This window comes from Choloepus didactylus, chromosome 6, assembly GCF_015220235.1.
Source record: "Choloepus didactylus isolate mChoDid1 chromosome 6, mChoDid1.pri, whole genome shotgun sequence".
Classification (NCBI taxonomy): Eukaryota; Metazoa; Chordata; class Mammalia; order Pilosa; family Megalonychidae; genus Choloepus; species Choloepus didactylus.
Window position 1 is genome coordinate 79,644,016 of NC_051312.1, and position 24,386 is coordinate 79,668,401.

Here is a 24,386-nt window from a genome sequence, read left to right on the forward strand (position 1 = left end):
AGAACATAGGTTATCAGGGGAAGGCTTATGGTAAAGGTTCCTAGGTTGTAAGCTTTTACAGAAGTCACATCTATTCATGAGATGCAGTGGTTATCTCTAAATTCTGAGATGCTGAGTTGTTTGTGTATAATCTGGTCGGTCCCTGTAACCTCGGGTATCTGTGTGTGACACCTGAGACTCAGAGCCAGCGTTTAGCAGCTATGAATGTCAGCATTACCCCACAAAGCAAATGTTAAAAAAGCTGAAAAAGAGATCAGACTTCTTGTTTAGAACTAAACTAAACCAGACTAAAGGGTATTAACTGTTGAAACCTCAATTCTGTGTGAGACCAAAGGAAGAGATGTTTATTTGGTACACAATCGATGCTTTCTGTAGCACGCTATGTAATTTAATTTGTATGGTCAGTTTATTCAAACACCGTAATTACATGAAAACTTGAATAGGGGGTGGGATCTGATTGGTTTGTGCAGATTTGCGTGAAACCCTAATACATCCCAGAGTAATTCAGGCAGAGAGTAAGGAGTTATTTGCAGGGCCCCCTTGAGGGCCTGGTGAAAAATGTAGAAATATTAAACTTCCCCACCTGAGGAATTCCTGATATTCTCGCAAGCATTGGGGACTACCACTGTAATAGGCCATGTCCTTGATCTTGAGGCTTGCCCTTATGAAGCTTATTACTGCAAAGGAGAGGCTAAGCCTACTTATAATGATGCCTAAGAGTCACCCCCCAAAGAACCTCTTTTGTTGCTCAGATGTGGCCTGTCTCTCTCTAAGCCCATTCAGCAGGTAAACTCACTGCCTTCCCCCACTATGTGGGTCATGACTCCCCGGGGTGTAAATCTCCTGGCAATTTGGGACACTGACTCCCAGGGATGAGCCTGGATCCAGCATCATGGTATTGAGAAAGCCTTCCTGATCAAAAGGGGGAAGTGAAATTAAAAATAAGTTTCAGTGGCTGAGAAATTTCAAAAGGAGTTGAGACGTCATTCTGGAGGCTATTCTTACACATTATATAGGTATCTCCTTTTAGATTTTAGTGTACTAGAAAAATTAGAGGGAAATACCTGAAATTGTTGAACTGCAATCCAGTATCCTTGATTCTTGAAGACAATCATGTAACTATATAGCTTACACACTGTGACTGTGTGATTGTGAAAACCTTGTGGCTCACACTCCCTTTATCCAGTGTATGCAAAAATGAGTAGAAAAAAGGGGACAAAAACTAAATGCACAATAGGGGGGAAAACAGAATATGAGATGTTTTGGGTGTCCTTTTTTATTTTTATTTTTATTTTTATTTTTATTTTTATCCTTATTCTTATTTTTTGGAGTAATGGAAATGTTCAAAAAATTGATTGTGGTGACGAATGCACAACTATGTGATTATACTGTAAACAAGTCATTATACACTTTGGGTGATTGTATGGTATGTGATATATGTCAATAAAATTGCATTTGGAAAAAAAATATGTATATGTAACCAAAATAATAAAAACTTCAAATAAGAAAAAAAAAAGTTGGGTGAAAGAGACGATTATTTCCAATGAAATGAAATTACTGCAGAAAAGCAATGAATAGCAAATCAACTTTTAATATAATCAGATTAAGGTCCACATGGCTAAGAAAATTAACAACAAAGATTGTTTTACAAAGCTGAAATATTTATTTTACAATTAGATAATATTTTTATAAAAACTGATTCTTTAATCAAGTTATTCTATTACTTAAAACAAAGTAAGGTAGTAATTTTGAAAATAAACTAATATGTCTTCTTAAAATCAGTTGTTTCAAGTCATAGAGAAAGGGAGTCAGAAAAAAATCAATACACACCGCTATGGATCAGTGTTAGCATGCTAGGAAATAGCAGAACTTATTAAAAATAATGTATTATTTACTTCTCACAATACTCCATCAGATAAATTTCATTATACTATTTACAAATAAGAAAGTGAATCCCATAGAATTTAGTTTACTTCATAAGGGCTAGTATGTAGCCAGATCAGAATTAGGATAAAAACTGTTAATCAAAGAAGACTTGGAGTAATCTTGACAGTTATCTGGGACCTGAAAAATGAGACTTCAGTAGAGCTTTGACTAGTTCCCCTGAAGGTACAAACCTGTTCTATGGGACAGCTTACATTTTTTCAGTAAAAAGTACAACAAATAGTTATTAAGTCAAGACGCTTAGATAGTTGCTTTACATTTAATAATAGTTTCTCGCAATGATTTCAGTTGTTAGTTAACAGTTTTTAGCCCAAAATGATTTTAAGAAAGTAAGCACAGCCACTTAAGTATCTTATTGCAGGTTACACTGTTGGTATGTGGGAGGGAAGGACTTGAACTCAGACACTCTGGACACAAACCTAGACTCATGGTTTATACGATTTATATTATTTTCTCCCTAACTCCTTGGTAAGTGTGGGCATCAAGGGTAAACTGACACACCCCTAAGGACTCATTTTTTAGCAGGCGACTCTTAGGCAAGGTCTTAGCTAACAGACAAGGTGTTGAAAAGCTTTGCCTCAACTTCTCAGGCCAGTGGCAGAGAGAATGAGGAGTAAAGTGTTGGCAGAGGTGTTATCCCAATGCTGTCCTTTTTTTATTTTCCAGAGGGATCAGTCATTTTTCCTTGGGAATATAAAAAATTATGAATTAGGCTTCTCTTCTAATGCTAACAAGATATTGGAAGAATAAGACATGAGGCAAATTGTACACCCTATTGATAACTGAAGGGCTTTCAAAAGGAAAGAAGGGAAAGAGCAAGGAAAAGATGGTCAGGATGGTGAAAATGAACTGGGTATGAGAGATGTACTCCAGGACGAGGCACAACGCACAGAAGTGAGCTAGGGCATAAGAAAGTTTACGAATTTGGTGAACACAGGGACATGGGACGTCTACAAGTTGTAATACTGAAATATGGATAAACAGTGTTAGAAAAGTGACAATTAGAGAATTTATAGATGAGAAACCCACGGTTTGTGGCATTGAAAAATGACACAGTTTTAGCTTCATAGTCTAGGAAAACTCCGATACGACGGGGACGAACAGCCAAGGAGAGGGTGAAGAGGGAGGGATTTGAGGAAGAAGAATCCACAAAAGCTGTATACCGATTCCGCGCCTGTAAACCTATAACCCAGTAGCCATATCGAGGATGATATCTGGGGTAATCATTTTTTTTATAAACTTCACATTGTTTAAAACCAAAGTTTGGAAGGGCTTTGATAAGTTTTCCACAGAAGACCCCCAAGACCCAGCTAATTTTCTGGGACACATCCACCTCCCAGTAATGTTTCCCTGAGGTGATCGAGTGAGACCCCATGAGGTCAACAGTGATGCCCTCACTGGTGGAAAAGATATCTTGTTTTCTCATCCAATTAGGTGCATATCTCGCTTGTCTCCGAGCCTCAGAAAGGACAATATTTGAATTAGGCTTGATTGGCTTCAGAGTCATGTGAACTGTAGAAAAATTACAGAGCATGTGAGGGATATTAAGTAGTTTTATTTGTTGACATTTTGATACGGATTTTGAGAGAATTTGAGAAGGAGCTAGGAAGAACTTTGCTCAGGGTCATAGGGAGAGAGGAACACTGGAGAAACATTATGTATATGTGTGATAGAAGGGGGACATTAAAGCATGAGGCCTACTAGAGAAGATAAAATTCTGAAAAGTGATGAAAACAGGGCGGTTTGAAGTTACAGTGATTTTTCCTTACCCCAGTAGCACTGGGCATCATTCAGCTCTGAAACGACAAAAAGATTCCATAATATTAAATTCACACTAAAGAGTCAGTCCTGAAATCTATTTCCTCTCCAAACTGGGCAAGAAGAGCAGACTGTAGTGAAGTCGTGAATCAGAGAATAAACCAGACTTCTGACCATTCCCATAAATATGACTATATCACCAGCACACAACATCCCTTCGTTTCTGGCTCCCCTCATCTCCTCTATCCTCAACAAGAACCTGCACCCTCTTTCTATTTAGCCCCTACCCCACAAGAATCCCACAGCCACACCCTTCCCCTGACTCTCCTCACCTCCTGTTACTCGTAGCAGCTCACTCAGATCTGGAACTCGGAATACACTCCTTTGTTTGTTTTGAAAAGTTACTGGCTTCTTCAGGGTCAAACTCTCACTCCTAGGGATGACAAAATTTGACCACCATACCTCTGAACTGGTGTCCCTCCAACACCACTGGCTTTCTCTCTTTATACCCCATTGATGCACTTGAACCATTTTCCCTTAAGACAGTGAGAGGGGAGAAGTGAACCTCCTGACATCGGAGCCAGAAGATATGTGCTCATATCCACCTTCCCATTTACCCTCTGAGTGACCTTGGGAAAGTCTTGAGCTCTCAGAAGCAGTTCTTTCTTCTAAAATAAAATAATTACCCATTACCACTCTTAACTCCTACAAATCATTTGGAATTAAATGAAATAATGGATTTACAAAAAAATGTTGGTACCTATAAAAACAAAAGGATGTATAGAAAAGTCACTGCCATGGATGGGTTTGCAGGAAGAAAGTGAGGCTACCCAACCTGAATTGTGGGCAGGTGGGTGGTCTGAGACATATTAAGTGTGGGAATAGTATTTGGAGAAGCCCAAGAGCCTTCAAAGTCTGTTTCCCCAATAGGAAAGCCTCAGAATAACATCTGAGATTTCAAGTCCTCTGGGAAAAAGTTACAAACACATGGTAAAAAAGAAGTTATGAACACCAAAGTAACACAAACCTGAATGTCATGTGCTTTAAAGGGCTGCCAGGTAGATGTGCAATTTTATACACAGACACCACCTTTCTATACATGCTTCTAACATATGTGAACCAAGATAGATCAATCGTACTAGGGCCAAAATATTTTTCCCTGAGATATGAGTCTGTGGAAATCTAAAAAGAATCACATAGAAAGTTCTGGCCTCTTCTATTCCCAGGGAAGAAATATAAATAAAAAAGGAGTTGTCCCTATGGAAAATTCTGTGGACTTGGCAGATGAAAAGGACAGGACACCCCCTCCCAACCCCACGATAAGGCAAGCACCTATGAAATATGAACACCAATGCTGGATGAAGAAGGCACACCTTAAAATTTATGACATCACAGAGGTCTGGTGTTGCGACATTTCATTCCTAATACCCCTACTGGCCCGTGATGGGACCTCCCCAAACCCAATTCCTTACCATGAATCTGGTCCATTCTCAGTAGTTACAGAAACACTTACACACTGATTTGTGACCAGAAACTTAAGGCAAAATGACATACAAATTTTCCTGCCCTGAAGGATTTTTCATTTTAATGATCACCGGGTAACTCTCATGGATACAAACTACTTTGCACAACATTAAAGGTCCACTCTCTTCTCCAATACTTACCTTTTAATGATGCCATTCACATCCTAGGGAAAAGAGAGAAAACATGAGTCAAGGAGGGATAGACCCTCTCCCCAGTTACAAAGCTTCATTACATCCCCACCACCAACCCCTGATGTGGTTGGAATAGAGAGATGATCCCAGAGTGAGGGCCAAAAAGTAAATACAAGACCCAGACCAATAATGACTGAAGATTCACGTGAGGTTGTCAGTTCCCTAAAAGGTAGAAGCAGCTTTGAATCTTGTGGAAGTACAATAAGAGGCTTCCAGTATGGACATGGGATATATTTACAAGGAAGAGGCCCATATTTTTTTTCTCCCAAATGCATATGGCTCCCCATGAACTGATTTGAAAAATTCACTCTTCTTTCATTTATTCAATGTATGTAAAGTGATACACTAAAATGTGCCAAACATTATCCCAGGCTTTGGATAATCCAAGATGACCAATTAATACAGTCCTCAAGAAGTTTACATTATTTTTGTAGAGATACAAAGGTTCTGCCATTTGATTTTTAAGTTTATGAATTCTTCTTTATGGTCATCCACTGTCTTCTTTATATCCTTCAGCTCTTTTGCTATATCTTCATTCATTTCATCGAATTTATTTAGCATTAGTTGCCTCCACTCCTGTATCTCAGCTTAGCTATTAGTTTGTTCCTTTGGCTGGTCCATGTTTTTGTGTTTCCTGGTATAGCTTGTTATCTTAAGTTGTCTAGGCATCTGATTTTCTTGATTAGTTTATTTTGGAGCTTGTTTTCTATCTTTTACCTAGCGGTTTTCTTGTTGGTTGGCTTTGTTCTCTGGCCTCTGTTATTCAGTTCAACTTATTCTAGACCTCTAACTTAAGTTCTATTTAGTTGATCAGAATTTTTCCCCTCTTGTTTTTTCTGGTTCTTGCTCTGCCACTATGTAACCTTTTCGAGAGTGGGTCTCCTCAGATATGGTCGACCCTAGACAGATTTTCCCAGTCTAGTGAGGCCCAGGTCTCACCGGGAGGATATGGAGTTTTCCTGAGAATGAGACCCTCCTATGAGGCCTTTAGAATTGGTGCTTTTCCTCTCCTGTCCAGCAGGTGGCACTTGCCAGCCCACAGCTCCCCCACCAGTGTAAGGAGGTATGTAGACTTTAGTTCTCCTGGTGACTCTGATCCTGTCAGGGGCGTGGCTGACTGAAGGCAGAATCTGAATTCCAGCCCCTGGGGTCTGAGTTCCCAAAAGGACTGCCAGTTGAGCTGGACCTCTCTCCACTCTCCCAATCCTCAGAACTCCAGTTGTCTCTCAGGGGCACTATTCTCTTCTCCCCTCTCCTCTTTGGGGCCTCTGCAGGTAGATTCCTTGGTCAGGCTGAGTTGCCAATTAAAGATGGGGGTGGAGACCTTCAGTAGTGAATAGGGAACTCAAAGACATTGTGGGTACTCTGTCTCCCCCAAGCCCAGCCTAGTCCCTCAACCTGGGCTTTCCGATAGAAAATAACCACATATATTACTTTTAGATTAAAAAAAAAATAGAAAAGAAAAACAAGAAAAAGAAAAAAGAAAAAAAAAAAAAGAGTCTCTTTTAAAAGTCTTTCCCCAGCCTGGAAGTTTTGTCAGTGTCAGAATAGAGCATTTAAAGATATGCTTTGGGCTATTGTCTGATAATTACTCTCCAACAGCTTCAGTTCCACCCCTGCAGGGGGCTATTGAAATGCAAAAAGATAAGGGATCAGTGAGAAGCCAGAAGGGACAAAATGTAGGGGGAAAAAATGGCTTTTTTGGAGTCTGGGAATGGGTGCCCGCCCCTACGTGCACCCACTTCTCAGAGCCCAGCCTCTCCCCAGCACCCCAGCTCCCAAAACTAGTCAATTAATTTGTTAATTAATTCTGCAGTTGAGGCTGGGCCGAGCCCCCCCTCTTGCCCTCAGCAGACTGCCGCCTCCCGGTTTTTCTTTTCCCCCCTTTCAGGGAGCTGGCAGCAAGACAGTCTGTGAGGTCTGGGTGGGGAGAGGCGCCAGACCCCTGGTCTGGTCTGGGGATCTCACAATGTTCTCTGCAATCTCAGCCCTTCCCCCAACTCCAAACCTGTGCCCAAATGTGTGACTGGCCACCGGAGACCCCGAAAACACTGTTTCATATAGTTCTTGCATAATTGCCAGCTGCTCTAGGGGAGAGACAAAACTCTGCTCCTCACCACTCCACCAGAAAAAAGTGGGAGTAGCTATATTAATATCAGACAAGTTAGACTTCAAAAGCGAAACAATTAAAAGAAACAAAGAAGGACACTATATATTAATAAAAGGGTGAATTCATCAAGAAAACATAACAATCATAAATATTTATGCACCAAGCCACAATGCTCCAAAATTCATGAGGCAAACACTGCGATCACTGAAAGGAGAAATAGATACCTCTACAATAATAGTTGGAGACTTCAATACACCACTCTCATTAATGGATAGAACATCTAGACAGAGGATCACTAAAGAAACAGAGATGTCGAATTGTATGATAAATGAACTAGACTTAACAGACATCTATAGAACACTACATCCAACAACAGCAGAATACACTTTTTTCTCAAGTGCTCATGGAACATTCTCTAGGATAGACCACATGTTGGGTCACAAAGCAAGTCTCAACAAATTTAAAAATGTTGATATTATACAAAACACTTTCTCAGACCACAATGGAATGAAGTTGGAAATAAATAAAAGGCAGAAGGTCATAAAATTCACAAACATATGGAGGCTAAACAACACCGTCTTAGAAAACCAGTGGGTAAAGGAAGAAATTACAAGAGAAATTAGTAAATACCTTGAGGCAAATGACAATGAAAACACAACTTATCAAAACTTATGGGATGCAGCAAAGGCGGTGCTGAGAGAAAAATTTATTGCCCTAAATGCCTCTACTGAAAGAGAAGAGAGAGCAAAAATTGAAGAGTTAACTGATCACCTGGAGGAATTAGAGAAAGAACAGCAAACTAACCCCAAAGCAAGCAGAAGGGAAGAAATAACAAAGATTAGAGCAGAAATAAATGCAATTGAGAACAGGAAAACAATAGAGAGAATCAACAAAACCAGAAGTTGGTTCTTTGAGAAAATCTATAAAATTGATGGACCACTGGCTAGGCTAACAAAAAAAAAGAGAGAGCAGATGCAAATAAACACAATCAGAAATGGGAAAGGAAATATAACTACCGACCCTGCAGAAATTAAGGAAATAATCAGAAGATACTATGAGCAACTATATGCTAAAAAACTAGATAACTTAGATGAAATGGACAACTTCCTAGAAAAGCATAAACAACCAACATTAACTCAAGAAGAAATAGATGACCTCAACAAACCAATCACAAGTAAAGAGATTGAGTCAGTCATCGAAAAGCTGCCAAAAAGGAAAAGCCCAGAACCAGATGGTTTCACATGTGAATTCTGCCAAGCATTCAAGAACGAATTAGTACCAATCCTGCTCAAACTCTTCAAAAAAATTGAAGAAGAGGGAAAGCTACCTAACTCTTTCTATGAAGCCAACATCACCCTAATACCAAAACCAGACAAAGATACTTCAAAAAAAGAAAATTATAGACCAATTTCTTTAATGAAAATAGATGCAAAAATCCTCAACAAAATACTCACAAATCGAATCCAGCAGCACAATAAAAGAATTATACACCACGACCAGGTGGGATTTATTCCAGGTATGCAAGGCTGGTTCAACATAAGAAAATCAATTAATGTAATACACCACATCAATAAATCAAAGCAGAAGAACCACATGGTCATCTCGATTGATGCAGAAAAGGCATTTGACAAAATTCAACATCCTTTCCTGATGAAAACACTTCAAAGGATAGGAATAGAAGGGAACTTTTTCAATATGATAAAGGCAATATATGAAAAACCCACAGCTAACATCACACTCAATGGGGAGAGACTGAAAGCTTTTCCTCTAAGATCAGGAACAAGACAGGGATGCCCACTATCACCATTGTTATTCAACATTGTGCTGGAAGTTCTAGCTAGAGCAATTAGGCAAGAAAAAGAAATAAAAGGCATCCAAATTGGAGAGGAAGAACTAAAACTTTCACTATTTGTAGATGACATGATTCTGTATGTAGGAAATCCAGAAAAATCTACAGCAAAGCTACTGGAACTAGTCAATGAATACAGCAAAGTAGCAGGCTACAAGATCAACATGCAAAAATCTGTAGTGTTCCTATACACAAGTAATGTGCAACAAGAGGAGGAAATCAAGAAAAAAATCCCATTTACAATAGCAACCAAAAGAATCAAGTATTTACTAATAAACTTAACCAAGAACACAAAAGACCTTTACATAGAAAACTATAAGAAACTGCTAAAAGAAATTGAACAAGACCTAAAAAAATGGAAGAACATACCATGTTCATGGTTTGGAAGACTAAATATAGTTAAGATGGCAATTTTACCTAAACTGATTTACAGATTCAATGCAATACCAATTCAAATCCCAACAACTTACTTTACAGAAATAGAAAAACCAATAACTAAATTTATTTGGAAGGGTATGGTTCCCTGAATAGCCAAAAATATCTTGAGAAAGAGGAATGAAGTGGGAAGTCTCACACTACCTGACTTTGAAGCATATTACAAAGCTACAGTGCTCAAAACAGCATGGTACCGGCATAAGGACAGATATACTGATCAATGGAATTGAATTGAGTGTTCAGAAGTAGACCCTTGCATCTATGGACAACTGATCTTTGATAAGGCACTGCAGCTGAAGCAACTGGGAAAGAGCAGCCTGTTCAATAAACGGTGTTTGGAGAACTGGATATCCATTTCCAAAAGAATGAAAGAGGATGTCCGTCTCACACCTTATACCAAAATTAACTCAAGTGGATCAAAGACCTAAACATTAGCACGAAGACCATAAAACTCTTAGAAGAAAATGTAGGGTAATATCTTAAAGATCTTGTAATAGGAGGTGGTTTCTTAGACCTCACACCCAAGGCACGAGCAACCAAAGAACAAATAGACAAATGGGATCTCCTCAAAATTAAACACTTTTGTACATCAAAGGACTTTGTCAGAAAAGTAAAAAGGCAACCTACACAATGGGAGATGATATTTGGAAACCACGTATCAGATAAGGGTTTAATATCCCGAATATATAAAGGAATCCTGCATCTCAATAACAGAAAGACAAAAAATCCAATTAAAAAATGGGCAAAAGACATGAACAGACATTTTTCTGAAGAGGAAATACAAATGGCTCAAAAACATATGAAAAAATGCCCAACTTCACTGGCTATTAAGGAAATATAAATCAAAACCACAATGAGATATCATCTCATACCTACCAGAATGGCCATTATCCAAAAAACAGAAAATGACACGTGCTGGAGAGGATGTGGAGAAAGAGGCACACTTATTCATTGTTGGTGGGAATGTAGAATGGTGCAACCACTCTGGAAGACAGTGTAGTGGTTCCTCAGGGAGCTAAATATAGATTTGCCATATGACCCAGCTATTCCATTGCTAGGTATATACTCAGAGGAACTGAAACTTAAGACACAAACAGACATTTGGAAACCAATGTTTATTGCAGCATTATTCACAATTGCCAAGAGATGGAAACAGCCCAAATGTCCATCAAAGGATGAGTGGATAAACAAACTGTGGTATATACACATGATGGAATATTATGCAGCTGTAAGACAGAACAAAGACATGGATCATGTAATAATGTGGATGAACCTTGAGGACATTATGTTGAGTGAAGTTAGCCAGAAACAAAAGGACAGATTCTGTATGGTCTCGCTAATACGAACAGACATTAATGAACAAACTTTGGGAGTTAAAAGCTGACAACACAGGCGACCAGGAGATAGAAAGAGGGCAGAGACCAGCCATTTGATGCTAAAGGACTACAGAATGTTTAGGATTGATTGCATAGATCCAGAAATAGATAGCATAATACTGTGTGATGGTAGCACAGTATTGTAAGTACACTGAACAAAGATGTCTGTGAGTAAAGCTGAAAGAGGTGGGATAGGAGAATGTATGACACCAGAGGTAAAGATAGATGATAAAGACTGGGACTGTATAACATGGCAAAAACTGGAGTGGACAATGACTGTTACTAAATATACAAATATAAAAATGTTTTTGCATGTGGGAAAGCAAATGAATGTCAACCATGTAGAGAGTTGAAAAGGGGATGATATTCAGGAAAAAACATAATGAAAGCAAACTGGAGTCTATGGTCAACAGTAACATTGTAATATACCTCCATTAAATGTAACAAAGGCAATATGCCAATGCTAAATGTATATGAGAGGGGGATATAGGGGAGGAATATGGGATTCTTGGTAGTGGTGTTATTTGCTGTCCTTACTAGTATATTGTATTGTATGACATGTTATTTTTCTTTTTATCATTTTTTTCTTATTGCTAAAAAAAAAAAACAAACAACAATTTTTCTTGTAGTAATCAATATGTTCAAGTGCTGATTGTGGTGATAAATGTACAACTTTATGATGATACCATGAACAAGTGATTGTACACTGTGGATAAATGTATGGTATGTGAATATAACTCTATAAAATTGTAGGAAAATATATATATAGGAGTAAAAGTGTTGGAGAAAACATGGTGAGAGGGATGATGCCTCACCAATATGGACTAACTACAATGTGTAAACTCAGAATTGAATCTTAGAACATAGCCTAACGTGGACACAATAATTGTAATAGTCCCTAGATTGTAAGCTCTTACAGCAGTTAACTCTATCCCTGAATTGTAATGCCTATTTCTAAACTTTGAGATGCTGATCCCCTAGTGTATAACCTGAGTGGTCTCTGGAACAATGCATATCTCTGAGACACCTGAAACTCAGAGCTAGAGCTTGGCAGATATGAATGTCAGTATTAGTGCATACAGCTACTGTCAAAAAAAAAAAAAAAAAGCTGAAAAAGAGCCCAGACTTCAATTAGTGATATGAATGAAACAGGTCTGGTTAAGACCAGGGCAAGCCAGGCCAAAGGGTAAAGGTTGAAACTGATTGTGTTTTAAAACTTCAACTTCCATATGACACCAAGGGAAGAGATATCTATTTGGTACAGGATCTAAATTTTCTAAACGGTACAACTCTACAGTCGATTTGTTCAAACACCACAATTGCATGGAACTTTGAATAGGAAGTGAGATACGGTAGGTTAGTATAGGCTGGAGTGAAATAGTGACACATCCCAGAGTAATTTGGGCAGATAATAAAAAATATATTTGCAGCCTCCCCCTCCCCAGCCCCGAGGATCTGGGGGAATGTGCCGGTTTGAGTGTATTGTGTCCCCCAAATGCCATTATCTTTGTGGTCTTGTGTGGGGCAGAAGTTTTGGTGCTGGTTGGATTTGCTTGGAATGTGCCCCACCCAGCTGTGGGAGATAATTCTGATGGGATGTTCCCATGGAGGCCTGGCCCCGCCCATTTGGGGTGGGCCTTGATCGGTGGGGCTATATAAATGAGCTGACTCAAAGAGGAGAGAGAGGGCAGCTGGGAGTGATGTTTTGAAGAGGTGCAAGCTTGCTAGAGAGGAACGTCCTGGGAGAAAGCCGTTTTGAGGCCGGAGCTTTGGAGCAGATGCCAGCTGCCTTCCTAGCTAACAGAGGTTTTCTGGAGGCCATTGGCCATCCTCCGGTGAGGGTACCCGATTGCTGATGTGTTACCTTGGACACTTTGTGGCCTTAAGACTGTAATTGTGTAGTGAAATAAACCCCTGTTTTATAAAAGCTTATCCATCTCTGGTGTTTTGCATTCTGCAGCATTAGCAAACTAGGACAGGGAAGGTGCGGATGTGTTGGACATCCTCACCTGGACTGGTGTTGATGTTGTCACAAACATTGGGACTGGCGGTTTGATGTGCTGAACCCTTGATCATGGGACTTGCCCTTATGAAGCTCGTTACCACAAAGAAGAGTCTAAACCTGCATGTAATTGTGCCTAAGAGTCTCCCCCTGAGTATCTCTTTGTTGCTCAGATGTGGCCCTCTCTCTCTCTAGCTGAGCCATCTCGACAGGTGAACTCACTGCCCTCCCCGCTATGTGGGACTCGACTCCCAGGGTTGTAAATCTCCCTGGCAATGCAGAATATGACTCCCGGGGATGAGTGTGGACCCGGCATCGTGGGACTGAGAGTATATTCTTGACCAAAAGGGGGATGCAAAATGAGACGAAATAGTTTCAGTGGCTGAGAGATTTCAAATGGAGTCAAGAGGTCACTCTGGTGGACATTCTTATGCACTATGTAGATAAAGCCTCTTAGGTTTTAATGTATTGGAATAGCTAGAAGTAAATACCTGAAACTACCAAACTCCAACCCAGCAGTCTGGACTCCTGAAGACAATTATATAATAATGTAGATTACAAGGGGTGACAGTGTGATTGTGAAGACCTTGTGGATCACACCCCCTTTATCTAGTGTATGGATGAGTAGAAAAATGGGGATAAAAACTGAAGGACAGGTGGGGTGGGATGGAGGGATGATTTGGGTGTTCTTTTTTCACTTTTATTTTTTATTCTTGTTCTGGTTCTTTCTGATGTAAGGAAAATGTTTGGAGATGGATTGTGGTGATGAACGCATAACTATGTTATCATACTGTGGACAGTGGATTGTATACCATGGATGATTGTATGGTGTGTGAATGTATTTCAATAAAACTGAATTTAATTCAAAAAAACAAAAACAAAAACGTATCTAAATGTAAATCAGACCTACATGTAAAACACAAAACAATAAAACTTCCAGAAGATAATATAGGTGAAAATCTAGGTGACCTTAGATTTGGCAGTGAGTTTTTAGATATAATGACAAAAGCACATTCTATGAGACACACATATATATATATATATCTCATAGACTTTATCTGCTCTGAGACACTGTTAAGAGAATGAAAAGACAAGCTGCAGACTAGTAGAAATTATTTCCAAACACATATCTGATAAAGGACTTGTGTTCAGAATATACCAACACTTAAACATCAACAGTAAGAAAACAAACAACCCAGTTAAAAAATGGGCACAAGATCTGAACAGATATGTCACTAAAGATACACAGGTGGCAGATAAGAATATGAAAAGATGCTCAAGTAGGGAACTGAAAATTAAAACAATGAGATGCCACTACACACCTACTAGAATGCATAAAACCCGCCACATTGATAATACTAAATGCTGTCAAGAATGTGAAGCAACAGGAACACTCATTCATTGCTAATAGAAATACAAAATGGTACAGCTGCTTTAGAGGAAGCTTGGCAGCTTCTTATGAAACTAAACATAATCTTATCTTATATTCCAGAGATCAAACTCCTAGGTATTTACCCAAATCCTTTGAAAACTTCTGTCCACACAAAAGCATGCAGAAAACTGTTTATGACAGCTTTATTCAGTACTGCCCAAAACTGAAAGTAACCAGCTGTTTCCCAATAGGTGAAGGGATAAACAATCTACATCAGTACCATGGAACATTATTCAGTGATAAAATACATGTACTACTAAGCCGTGAGAAGACATGGAGGAGCCTTAACTGCACACTGTTAAATATAAGAAGTGAGTCTGAAAAGGCTACCTACTGAATGATTCTAACTATATGACATTCTGAAAAGGCAAACCTATGGAAAGATCTAAAAGATCAGTGATTGACAGAGTCATGGGTGGAAAAAGAGAGAGTTTAAAAAAAACATTCAAAATTGTACATTTTAAATACATGTAGTTTATGTCAATTATACTTCGTTAAAGGGGTTAAAAATGAAAATAGAAAGGCCTTCAATGGGCCTGGGCCTCAGAGGTCATTACTAGCTTTCCAGATGATTGAAAAACAACAGATTTTAGAACATCTGCCTTAACACACACACACACAAAAGACACAAGGCGATGGGGGCTAAAACAGAGCTTTAAAATACACAAAGCAAAACTGAAAAGAATTAGATGGAGAAATAGACAATTAAACAATAATAGTTGAAGATTATGATAACTCACTCTTAATAATGAATAGAATAACCAGTACAAAAACCATCAAGGATATAGAAGACATGGACAACACTATCAACCAACTTGACCTAAGTAACATCTATATTCTTCCAAATAAATTACATTCTTTTCAAATGCACATACAATATTTTCCTGAACACACAATATGCTAGGCCATTCAACAAGCTTCAAATCATTTAAATGTATTGAAATAATACAACATTTATTCTCTGATGGCACTGGAATTAAGTTTGAAATCCACAGCAGAATCTGAGAAATCTCAAATTATTCTGAAATTATGCAACACACTTTCAAATAACCCAATGGTTAATAAGGACATCATAATGGAAATTACGAAATATGTTGGTTTAAATGAAAATGAAACTCCAACAGTGAAAATGCCTGGAATGTAGTTAAAGCAATACAGTTATACCATTAAACAACTATCACAGAAAAGAAGTCTCAAATTAGTACCCTAAGCTTCCATTTTAAGAAACTGGAAAAAGAACAACAAACCAAATCAAAGTAAAATATGTATATATATATATAATATATATTATACATATATATATATATGAAATAATAAAAGAGACAAAAGAAATAAATGATGTAGAAAGACTCAGATAAAATCAAAGAAACTGAAAAGTTAGTTCTTTGAAAAAATCAAAAATTTAGCAAGCATTAACTAAACTGACCAAGAAAAACAAGAGAAGAGAGATATTACCAAAATCAGGAAGGAAAGAGAAGACATTACTATGGGTGTTACAGAACTTAAAGTGATTTAAAAGGAACATTCTGATCCTCTTTCTAGCCAACAAATTAGACAATTTAAATGAAATGAGCAAATGTCTACCAAGATACACATTACCAAAAACTGACTCGAGAAGAAATAAAAATCTAAAGAAACAAGTAAAGAAATTAAAACTGTTAAACTTTTCTGGAAAAGAAAAACCAAGATTAAGTTGGTTTCACTAGTGAATTCTACTAAATATTTAAAGAAGAAATAATACTAATCCCTCACAAATATTTTCTGGAAAATCCAGGAGGGGAAAAATTCTACCTCATTCTGTAAGTACAAAAAAAAAAAAACAAAATAACACTTCTTAAAACCCAAAGTGTATGTGTTTGCCTAAGCCAAGTTAAGAGGTGCCTCACAAATGCTCAACACCGGATCATAGACAACAGGGGCCTGTAGAATATTACTGGGTACAGTAAAGCTTCTCTCCAGGGTCAAATTCTTGTGTTGCACTTTATAAGTTAATAAAAATGAAATTTTTCCTTGCTATTCATGCATTCAATTATTCCTTTAAAATTTAAAATAGATGCAGAGAAGGGGCATTGCAGGGCCAAAGAAACCTTAGTGTCACCATTAGAATGAGTCCAGCAACAAACAAGAGAACAAAACTAAATCTTCCCTTTTCCCTGATCTCAGATGCAGAGGCTCCTTCCCAAGTCTTACCTGTAGCATCTCCATTCTTGACCCCTGCAACCGATGCTCCACATCTGAGATGAGCTCCCTCACAAACTGGCTCTGCTGAACCATCTCATTCTCAGACTCTGCCAGCTTATCCAGAACTTCCTTTTCCTCTCTTTTCAGATTTTGCAGCTCCTTCTGCTCCTCTCTTTGCAGGATATCTATCAATTTAGTAAATTCTGCCTGGATATGTTGATCGTCATCCTTTATCTGCTTCTTCAGGGATAAGAAGAGAGAGAGCCAGTCAGTCTATCAGGCAGAAGGCTCAGTTTTCAATGGGCTGGGAGCCAGGAAGGGAAGTATTTGCTCTGGGGAGTTCTCGCAGGAAAGGGACTTAGAAGCAGGGGAGCACTTCTTGGGGAAGCTGTTTTTTTTTCTATTATTTTCTCTTCCTCACATTCCAAACCAATGGCCTCTAGTCTGCCTCACTGAGCTCCATCCTGACACAAAATGGGATTCCTGGGTGAGGCTTGGTTGGCAGGCAGCTGTCCAGGACACTCATGCCTTCCAGCATTACTCTCCACCACCTCCCGCCTTTATCCTCTGCTCAATATTGAACCCTGAGGAAAGAATCCTGGACCACCCGGGATCAAACACCATCACAGGAATAGAGCACAGGACTCACCAGCCTATGGAGCCCCTCGATAAATTCACCCCCAAAATAACATTTGTGACATATTCATTTTCCAGCTTCCAGCCCCCATCAGGGAAGGGATTAAGAAGAGGACGAATCAGATTATGTCTAGACCTATTAACCATCAGGGAACAAAGAGGAAGTGGCCTCCTTATGACTAGGACCCAAGGTACTGCCCCGACTCCCCCAGGAACAGTCCCCTCTTGCCTTCCAGAGAGCTGTCTCTTGTCTGATGTCTGCTTCAAACTTGTCTGCTTCCTGCTGGTTCTTTCTCAGCTGCTCCAGGACCACCTGGAGCTTCTCCTGTGAGAAAGGAATCACATCACAGTCAAATTATGAGCTTTCTTAGCACCTGGATAGAGGATAAATTGGGGCAAATTCAGGTTAATCTCAGAAGATAAGAAATTACAGAAATCATGACAAGCAATTAGAATCTTTGACTTGGAAGAAATCTTGAGGAGGTGAATATTTTCTTTAGGTCCCAGGCAATAAAAGTCACCATTCTCTTGTCAACAGTAGTAGCCTGATTCTATCTTGTCCTAAAGAGGAACCTGATCCTGCAGTAAGGAACATCCTTTCCTCTCACACCACCAAGCTCTCCAGTTGCCCTCTTGCTCAGGGGGACAATCTTGGGTACTAAATCTCCACCAATTCCGGACAAAGTACAAAATCATCTATGCCTGGCCAAAACTCTGTACTCTAGACTTATCCTTTATTTAAATGGGTAAAAGACACAGAAATGCCCTTCAAGCCTTGGAAGATGAACATAGGGTACAGAAAGAGATCACAGGCCTCAGTATTATGGTGACAAAATAATTAAATTAGGATGCAAAGTAGCAATTTCCCATCTGATACCACTTTCTGCCCTGTTTCCCTCTATCTTGGGCTCCCACCTGGAACATCTGGGCAGCCTCCTCCACAAGGAATGTGTAATGACCACGGTACTCCTGAGACCGCTCACAAAGCCAGCAAATGATCATTCCATCCTCCTTACAGAAGAGCTGGAGTTTTTCTCCATGGCGTGCACAAAGAGTGAACTTTGGCTCCTTCCTCGCACCCAGTGACACCTCCCTGAGTTTCTCCACTATGTTGGCCAGATGCCGATTGGGCCGCAGGTTTCCAGGCTGGTAGCTGGTCTGGCACACAGGACAGCTGTTTGCCCCTTCTTGGCTCATCTCTGATTGCTTGCTGTTCCCTGTGATGCAGGCTTGGCAGAAGCTGTGGCCACAGTCTGTGCTCACGGGTTCTGTCAGGAGGTCCAGGCAGACGGGGCAGGTCACCTCCTCCTGTATGTCCACCAGGAATTCTGCAGCCATAATGGCTACTGCCCAGCTCCTGTCTGTTCCAATTTCTGAGGCTCCTCTTGCTCACAGGCTTCTCTGGAGACGAAGGAGGAAGGGACTTTCTGCCTCTGAAAAGGGAGGATTATGGTTCCCCCTGGCAAGATGCAAAAATCAAACTGTAAAACTAATGGTCTGTCCAAGAAACAAAAAGGCCCTTCACTTCTCCAAAAGCTTCTTTCAAGGCTGCCCCTGCCCCAGATTGAGGCTTCCCTTTTGTCTGCACTCAGGGCAGCAGCCTGCAAGCTGGCTCTTTCCCTTCTGCACAGCTTCTGGACAATAAATTAACTCACCTGAGCATATACAGTGTTTTCATCCTGAATTCTCTTATCTGTGTCCCCCACAAACCTCCCAGAAGGCAGGACATGGGGGCAAATGTGGTCAGGAATCACTCACCAGAACCATCAGCCTGATCTCCGCAGAAGACTTCCCCAAGATTGTCTGGAGAGAAACACAAGTTAAATTCTCAGTGACAAGCAGGAAATTGAAAGAGAAACTTGTGAACCAATGAGAGCTTGCCAATTAGAGTTGCTGGAAGAGGTAATGCTTTCTGCTTCCTGGCCCAGCTAGGTAGGGACTGCATTCTTATCCCTTTCCCAATTATTCTCAGGCCCCAATTATTTCCCTAAGATGTCCAACCTCCCCTCAGGTTCAGGGTTCCATCTTCCCCCCAAATCTCCATCCTATCTTCTAAGAGGTGTTTGGTTAACATTTTCAAAACTAGTTACCTTTAATGAGGACAGAATATTTGAATAAGAAGAAATTGAGTTACAATTATATCATCCCCACAGCCTTGTCTCAACACTCAGGACGTCAATTTGATCCTCTAAGTATTAGTTGAGCTTATCCTATATTCAGGCTCTGTACCAGTCACTGGGGATAAAATGATCAAGAAAGACTTGGTTTCTGACCTCTTATAACACTGAATCTGATGGAGAAAATAATCTGTTATAAAGCTCTGTGTAATTTGGGCTGATATTTGGGTAGTATAAGCAGTTGTTGGTGTGAATGGGAAAGTAAGTAATAAAGCATCTTTGGTTTGTGAGTTTTTGAGTAAATTTGTCCAGATATCATGGTATATTAGGAGTCCATTTCTTGATGGGCAATTTTTGCTTCTTATCAAAGCAAGCCAGAAGAGGAAGGCTTTCTTGGACTAGTACAGGGACAACTGTGTTGCTGTCCTGTTACCAGCAACTAATGAAGCAGATGATAAAGAAATGTTAATAGTTGGTACTATTCAAGAGTAATTTTTTTATTGAGTTACGCTCATACTTTCATAGCTTTTCCCCCTTTATCCCCTTTTGGTAATTTTACACCATCATTCAAAAAGTAGAATTGAAAGGCTTTACATTTGCTACAAATACTGTTGTGCCCTATTGTCCATCTGTTCCTTTTCTGACTGCGTGTGTCCCATGGTCCAGCTACAAGATGATAGAGCAACCGTAGCTTGGGTCCGTGGCTGACACACATCACACATTTAACAGTGAGATATGAAAGGTGAATAAGAAACCAACTTCAGGGGATTCAAAGCATAGATAATTTTGTACTGTTTGTTACCCACAGAATAATAAACTAATTTTCACTTACAAACATTTTTTTTTTTTTGACTCACTATAACTATGAGGCAGGAACTGGTAACTTTACTTGCATAACTGAGCCATATAATCATTTTCACTTTCTTGAGGATAAGTGAAGTTTGTTCTACCAAAAAACTTATGTTGTTTTTCAAGTTTAAAGATACTACTTATCTCAATTTTTTACAGATTGTATTCATAGAGCTGCCATTGTTAATCATGTATTACTATCATTGAGAATCCCTTAAACCCACTCTAAACCCTCATACTCCAAATTTCATAAAGGCAGGCAGGGACCTTGACTCTTTGTTCATATTGTCTCAAACTGATTGCAAAGTATAGTACACAGGGAGTGATAGTTCAATAGATAGATACTCAGATATATAGAAATAGACATCATTTGAATCGAATTGAACATCCTGATGGTAACACAGGCTTCTGTTCTATTGGTGTTCTTGATGTGAACACAGTTGCTGCAGTAGATACTGAAATTCCAGAAGTATTAATATTTATATAAACCATTTGAAAGATTTCAATGAACAATATTCCACATCTTCTCTGCTTTCTTCCTAAGGTTTATCACAGATTTACCTCAATGCTTTGTTTTTCAATTCCTCTCTCCCACCATACTCTAACCATAGTAATTCTTACTCTGCCCATGGTTTTCTTAGAGAGGAAATGTTAAAATACCATACTCTGAATAAATATCTGAACTACACGTTTGAGACAGATGCAAAGCAGCCCAGACAGCTGTGGGAACTGAACAGAGATTTCAGCTGCTGCATCCTGCAGGGGAGAATATAGAATTCAAGTTCTATAAAATTAGTTCCCTGAAAAAAATTAATATTCTTGAGAGAAATATACAGAATCCAGTATCTATGTCATGACATTTCCATTCCTAGGATGCAAACTAAAATTATGCTACCTACAAAGAAAAGAAAACATGACCCACACTCAAGACGAGAGACCATCAGTGGAGACCAACTCTGAAATAATAGCAGCCAATATATCTGGGAAGGAGGATTTAGAGAAAGTATGCTTATAATAATGAGTAAAAAGGGAATGTCAACAGAAAAGGAGAAACAAACAAAAAAACCCTGCAACATTAGAACTAAAAACTAAAGTAAGTCAAATTACAAAACAAAAGAAGGATTGGCTTAAGAGCAGTGATTCAGAAATGGCTGATGATAGACTACATGAATGTAAAGGTAGAGCAATAACAACAATCCAGTCTGAAAATAATGAAGAGAGTCTAGATGATATGTAGGAATATCAGGGTGTAAACCACAGAATAATCACTAAAAAAAATAGAACTAAATAAAAAGAGCAACAAAAGGAGAAAAACCATATGTTCATATGTTCATTTCAATGCATGCAGAATAAACATTTAACAAAATCCCATACCAGTTTGCAATAATAATAAATTAGGAATATCAATATGATAAAGGGAAACAAAGTAAAACCTACTAACATCACAATTAATGGTCAGAGATAAAATGTATTCTATCTGTGATTTGGAACATGTCAAGGAACATATCAACACCCACCACTTACATTCATCAATGAAATGTAGGTCCTGGATTGAGAATAAGACAACAGAAACAAGTAAAAGGCATTATGTATTGGAATATTCAAAGCAGTCTTAAATTCAACTGTAAGGAAACAAACAACCAAATTTAAAAAGGAGCAAAAGATCTGAAGAGAAACCTCACCCAAATACAGATGGCAAAAAAAGTTTGAAGAGAAGCTCAACATCATGTGTCCCTAAGGAATTACAATTTCAAACAAGTAAATACCACTCTGTATCTAGTCGGACAATTAAATCCAAATCACTGACAACACCAAAGGCTAAAAAGGATGTGGAAACCAGGAACCCTCATTCATTACTGGCGGGAATGGAAAATGGTACAGCCACATTGGAAGGCAGTTTGCCAATTTAAACATAGGCTTAACATGTAATCCAGTGATCCCGCCCCTAAGTGTTTACCCAAATGATTTGAAAACCTATGTCCACAGAAAAATATGCATACAGATTAAGGGCAGTTTTATTCATGTTTCTCAAAATTTGGGAGGAAGCAAAATGCCCTTTAATAGGTGAATTTGTAAATAAACTGGTACAACCATACAATGGAATATTATTCAGCAATAAAAATAATCAAGTCAAGAAAAAACATGCAGGAACGTTAATACATATTGCTAAGAGAAAGAAGCCAGTCTGAAAAGATTACATCTGTATGATTCCAAGTATATGACATTCTTGAACAGGCAGTAAAAAGACCAGGGGTTGTCAGGGCTTCAGGGGAAGATGGGGAGGGATGAATAGATGGAACACAGAGCATTTTTAGGGCAGTGAAACTATTCTGGATGATACTTTAACGGTGGATACATGAAAATATGCAAAGCACCATGCGACAAAAAGAGTGAACTCTAATATAAACCATGGGCTTTAGTTAATAATCATATATGAACATTGGTTCATCACTTGGAGCAAAGGTACCGCAGTAACACAAGACATAATAGGAGAAACTGTAGAGAGAGAAGGGATATATGGGAACTTTCTGTACATTCTGTGCAATTTTTCTTTAAACCTAAAAAACAGAGCCTATTTTTTAAAAAAGAAATATATATTGGAAAAGAAGAAATAAAACTGTCTGGATATTCAGATGACAGTACAGTACAGTTCCTGTAGAAAATCTGAGCAAATTAGAGGACAACTATTGGAATTAATAAGTGAATTAAAAAAGGTCACAGACTCAACAATGATACTAAAAATTAATTATATTTTATAAATAAGTAGCAAATAATTGGAATTTACACATTTCTTTACAACAGTGTCCAAAAACAAACAAAAAAGAACTGGACACTCTTGCATGTATTCAAGAAATCTATTTTGTATCACTAACTTACCCACAAAGAAAATTTCAGGCCCAAGTGTCTTTACTGGTGATTCTACAAACCATTTAAACATTAAATAACATGACACATGACCCAATTTGTTACTAAAAGTGTATAAAAATTAATGCAACACAGACATGCACACACAAACACCTACACAAGCATAAATGAATGTGTATGTGTGAAATTGAGGAAACCTGAATAATATTAGTTGGTAGATTGTATCAACATCAATATTTTGGTTATGATATTATACTATAATTTTGCCAAACATTACTATTGAGGGAAACTCAGATTGAGGATCAGCAGGAAATGGCAAAATTCATATTTGCAAACCATCATCAACTCCACATACAGAGACGCTAAAGGCATGTCCAGTTCAAACAGTTAAGACAACTTGATGAATGGCTGGATTAGTCCGGCAACGAGACTCCCACAGTTATGCCCATTACTCAAAGAAGGAGGATTAAAAGTGATCAGGGATCCATGAGAGACCAAGGGAAGAGATGTTTATTTGGTGCAGGTTCTATATTTCCTAACAATATAATTTCTACAGTCAGTTTGTTCAAACACCATAATTACATGGAACTTTGAATAGGAAGTGAGATATCGTAGGTTTGTATAGGTTAGAGTGAAATAGCAACACATCCCAAAGTAATTTGGGCAGAGAATAAAAATATACAGGCAAGGCGCCCCTGAGGAGCTGGGGGAAAATGCAGATGTGTTGGGCTTCCTCACCTGGATTGCTGCTGATGTTCTCACAAACATTGAGGACTGGTGGTTTGGTATGCTGAGCCCTTTATCTCGGGACTTGCCTTTATGGAATTCATTACTGCAAAGGAGGCTAAACCTGCTTATAATTGTGCCCAAGAGTCTCCCCCTGAGTACCTCTTTGTTGCTCAGATGTGGCCCTCTCTCTCTCTCTAGTTAGGCCAACTCAGCAGGTGAACTCACTGCCCTCCCGCCTACATGGGACCTGACACCCAGGGGTGTAAATCTCCCTGGCAACAAAGGATGACTTCCAGGGATGAATCTGGACCTGGCATCATGGGATTGAGAAAAACTTCTTGACCAAAAGGGGGGGATGCAAAATGAAATGAAATAAAGTTTCAGTGGC

At 38.9% G+C, this 24,386-nt stretch overlaps 1 protein-coding gene across 2 annotated transcripts; it reads right to left on the reverse strand.

The window, feature by feature from the left end:
• Positions 1-1,603: 1,603 nt before the first annotated feature.
• Positions 1,604-19,264, reverse strand: LOC119537742 (tripartite motif-containing protein 5-like). Of its 2 annotated transcripts, none has more exons than XM_037840283.1 (8): positions 19,197-19,264; positions 18,354-18,897; positions 17,668-17,763; positions 16,812-17,042; positions 5,367-5,389; positions 4,035-4,135; positions 3,714-3,740; positions 1,604-3,456 (listed from the first exon to the last, which is right to left on the reverse strand). In XM_037840283.1, exons 2-8 carry the CDS (start codon positions 18,774-18,776, stop codon positions 2,861-2,863), a joined length of 1,497 nt encoding a protein of 498 aa, XP_037696211.1. In that variant the 5' UTR covers positions 18,777-18,897; positions 19,197-19,264; the 3' UTR covers positions 1,604-2,860. The 2 variants fall into 2 exon arrangements, with proteins under 2 accessions (XP_037696211.1, XP_037696213.1); XM_037840285.1 differs by having other exon boundaries at positions 18,354-18,871; positions 19,197-19,208.
• Between the last annotated feature and the right edge of the window lie 5,122 nt (positions 19,265-24,386).

Coding starts and splice junctions, on each gene's coding strand:
- LOC119537742 (XM_037840283.1), bottom strand. CDS start 18,776: ATGGCTGCAGAATTCCTGGTGGACATACAGGAGGAGGTGACCTGCCCC. Junction 5,390..16,811: donor CAAGAATGGAGATGCTACAG/GTAAGACTTGGG, acceptor TCTTTTCCCTAG/GATGTGAATGGCATCATTAA. Junction 3,457..3,713: donor TGATGCCCAGTGCTACTGGG/GTAAGGAAAAAT, acceptor ATTTTTCTACAG/TTCACATGACTCTGAAGCCA.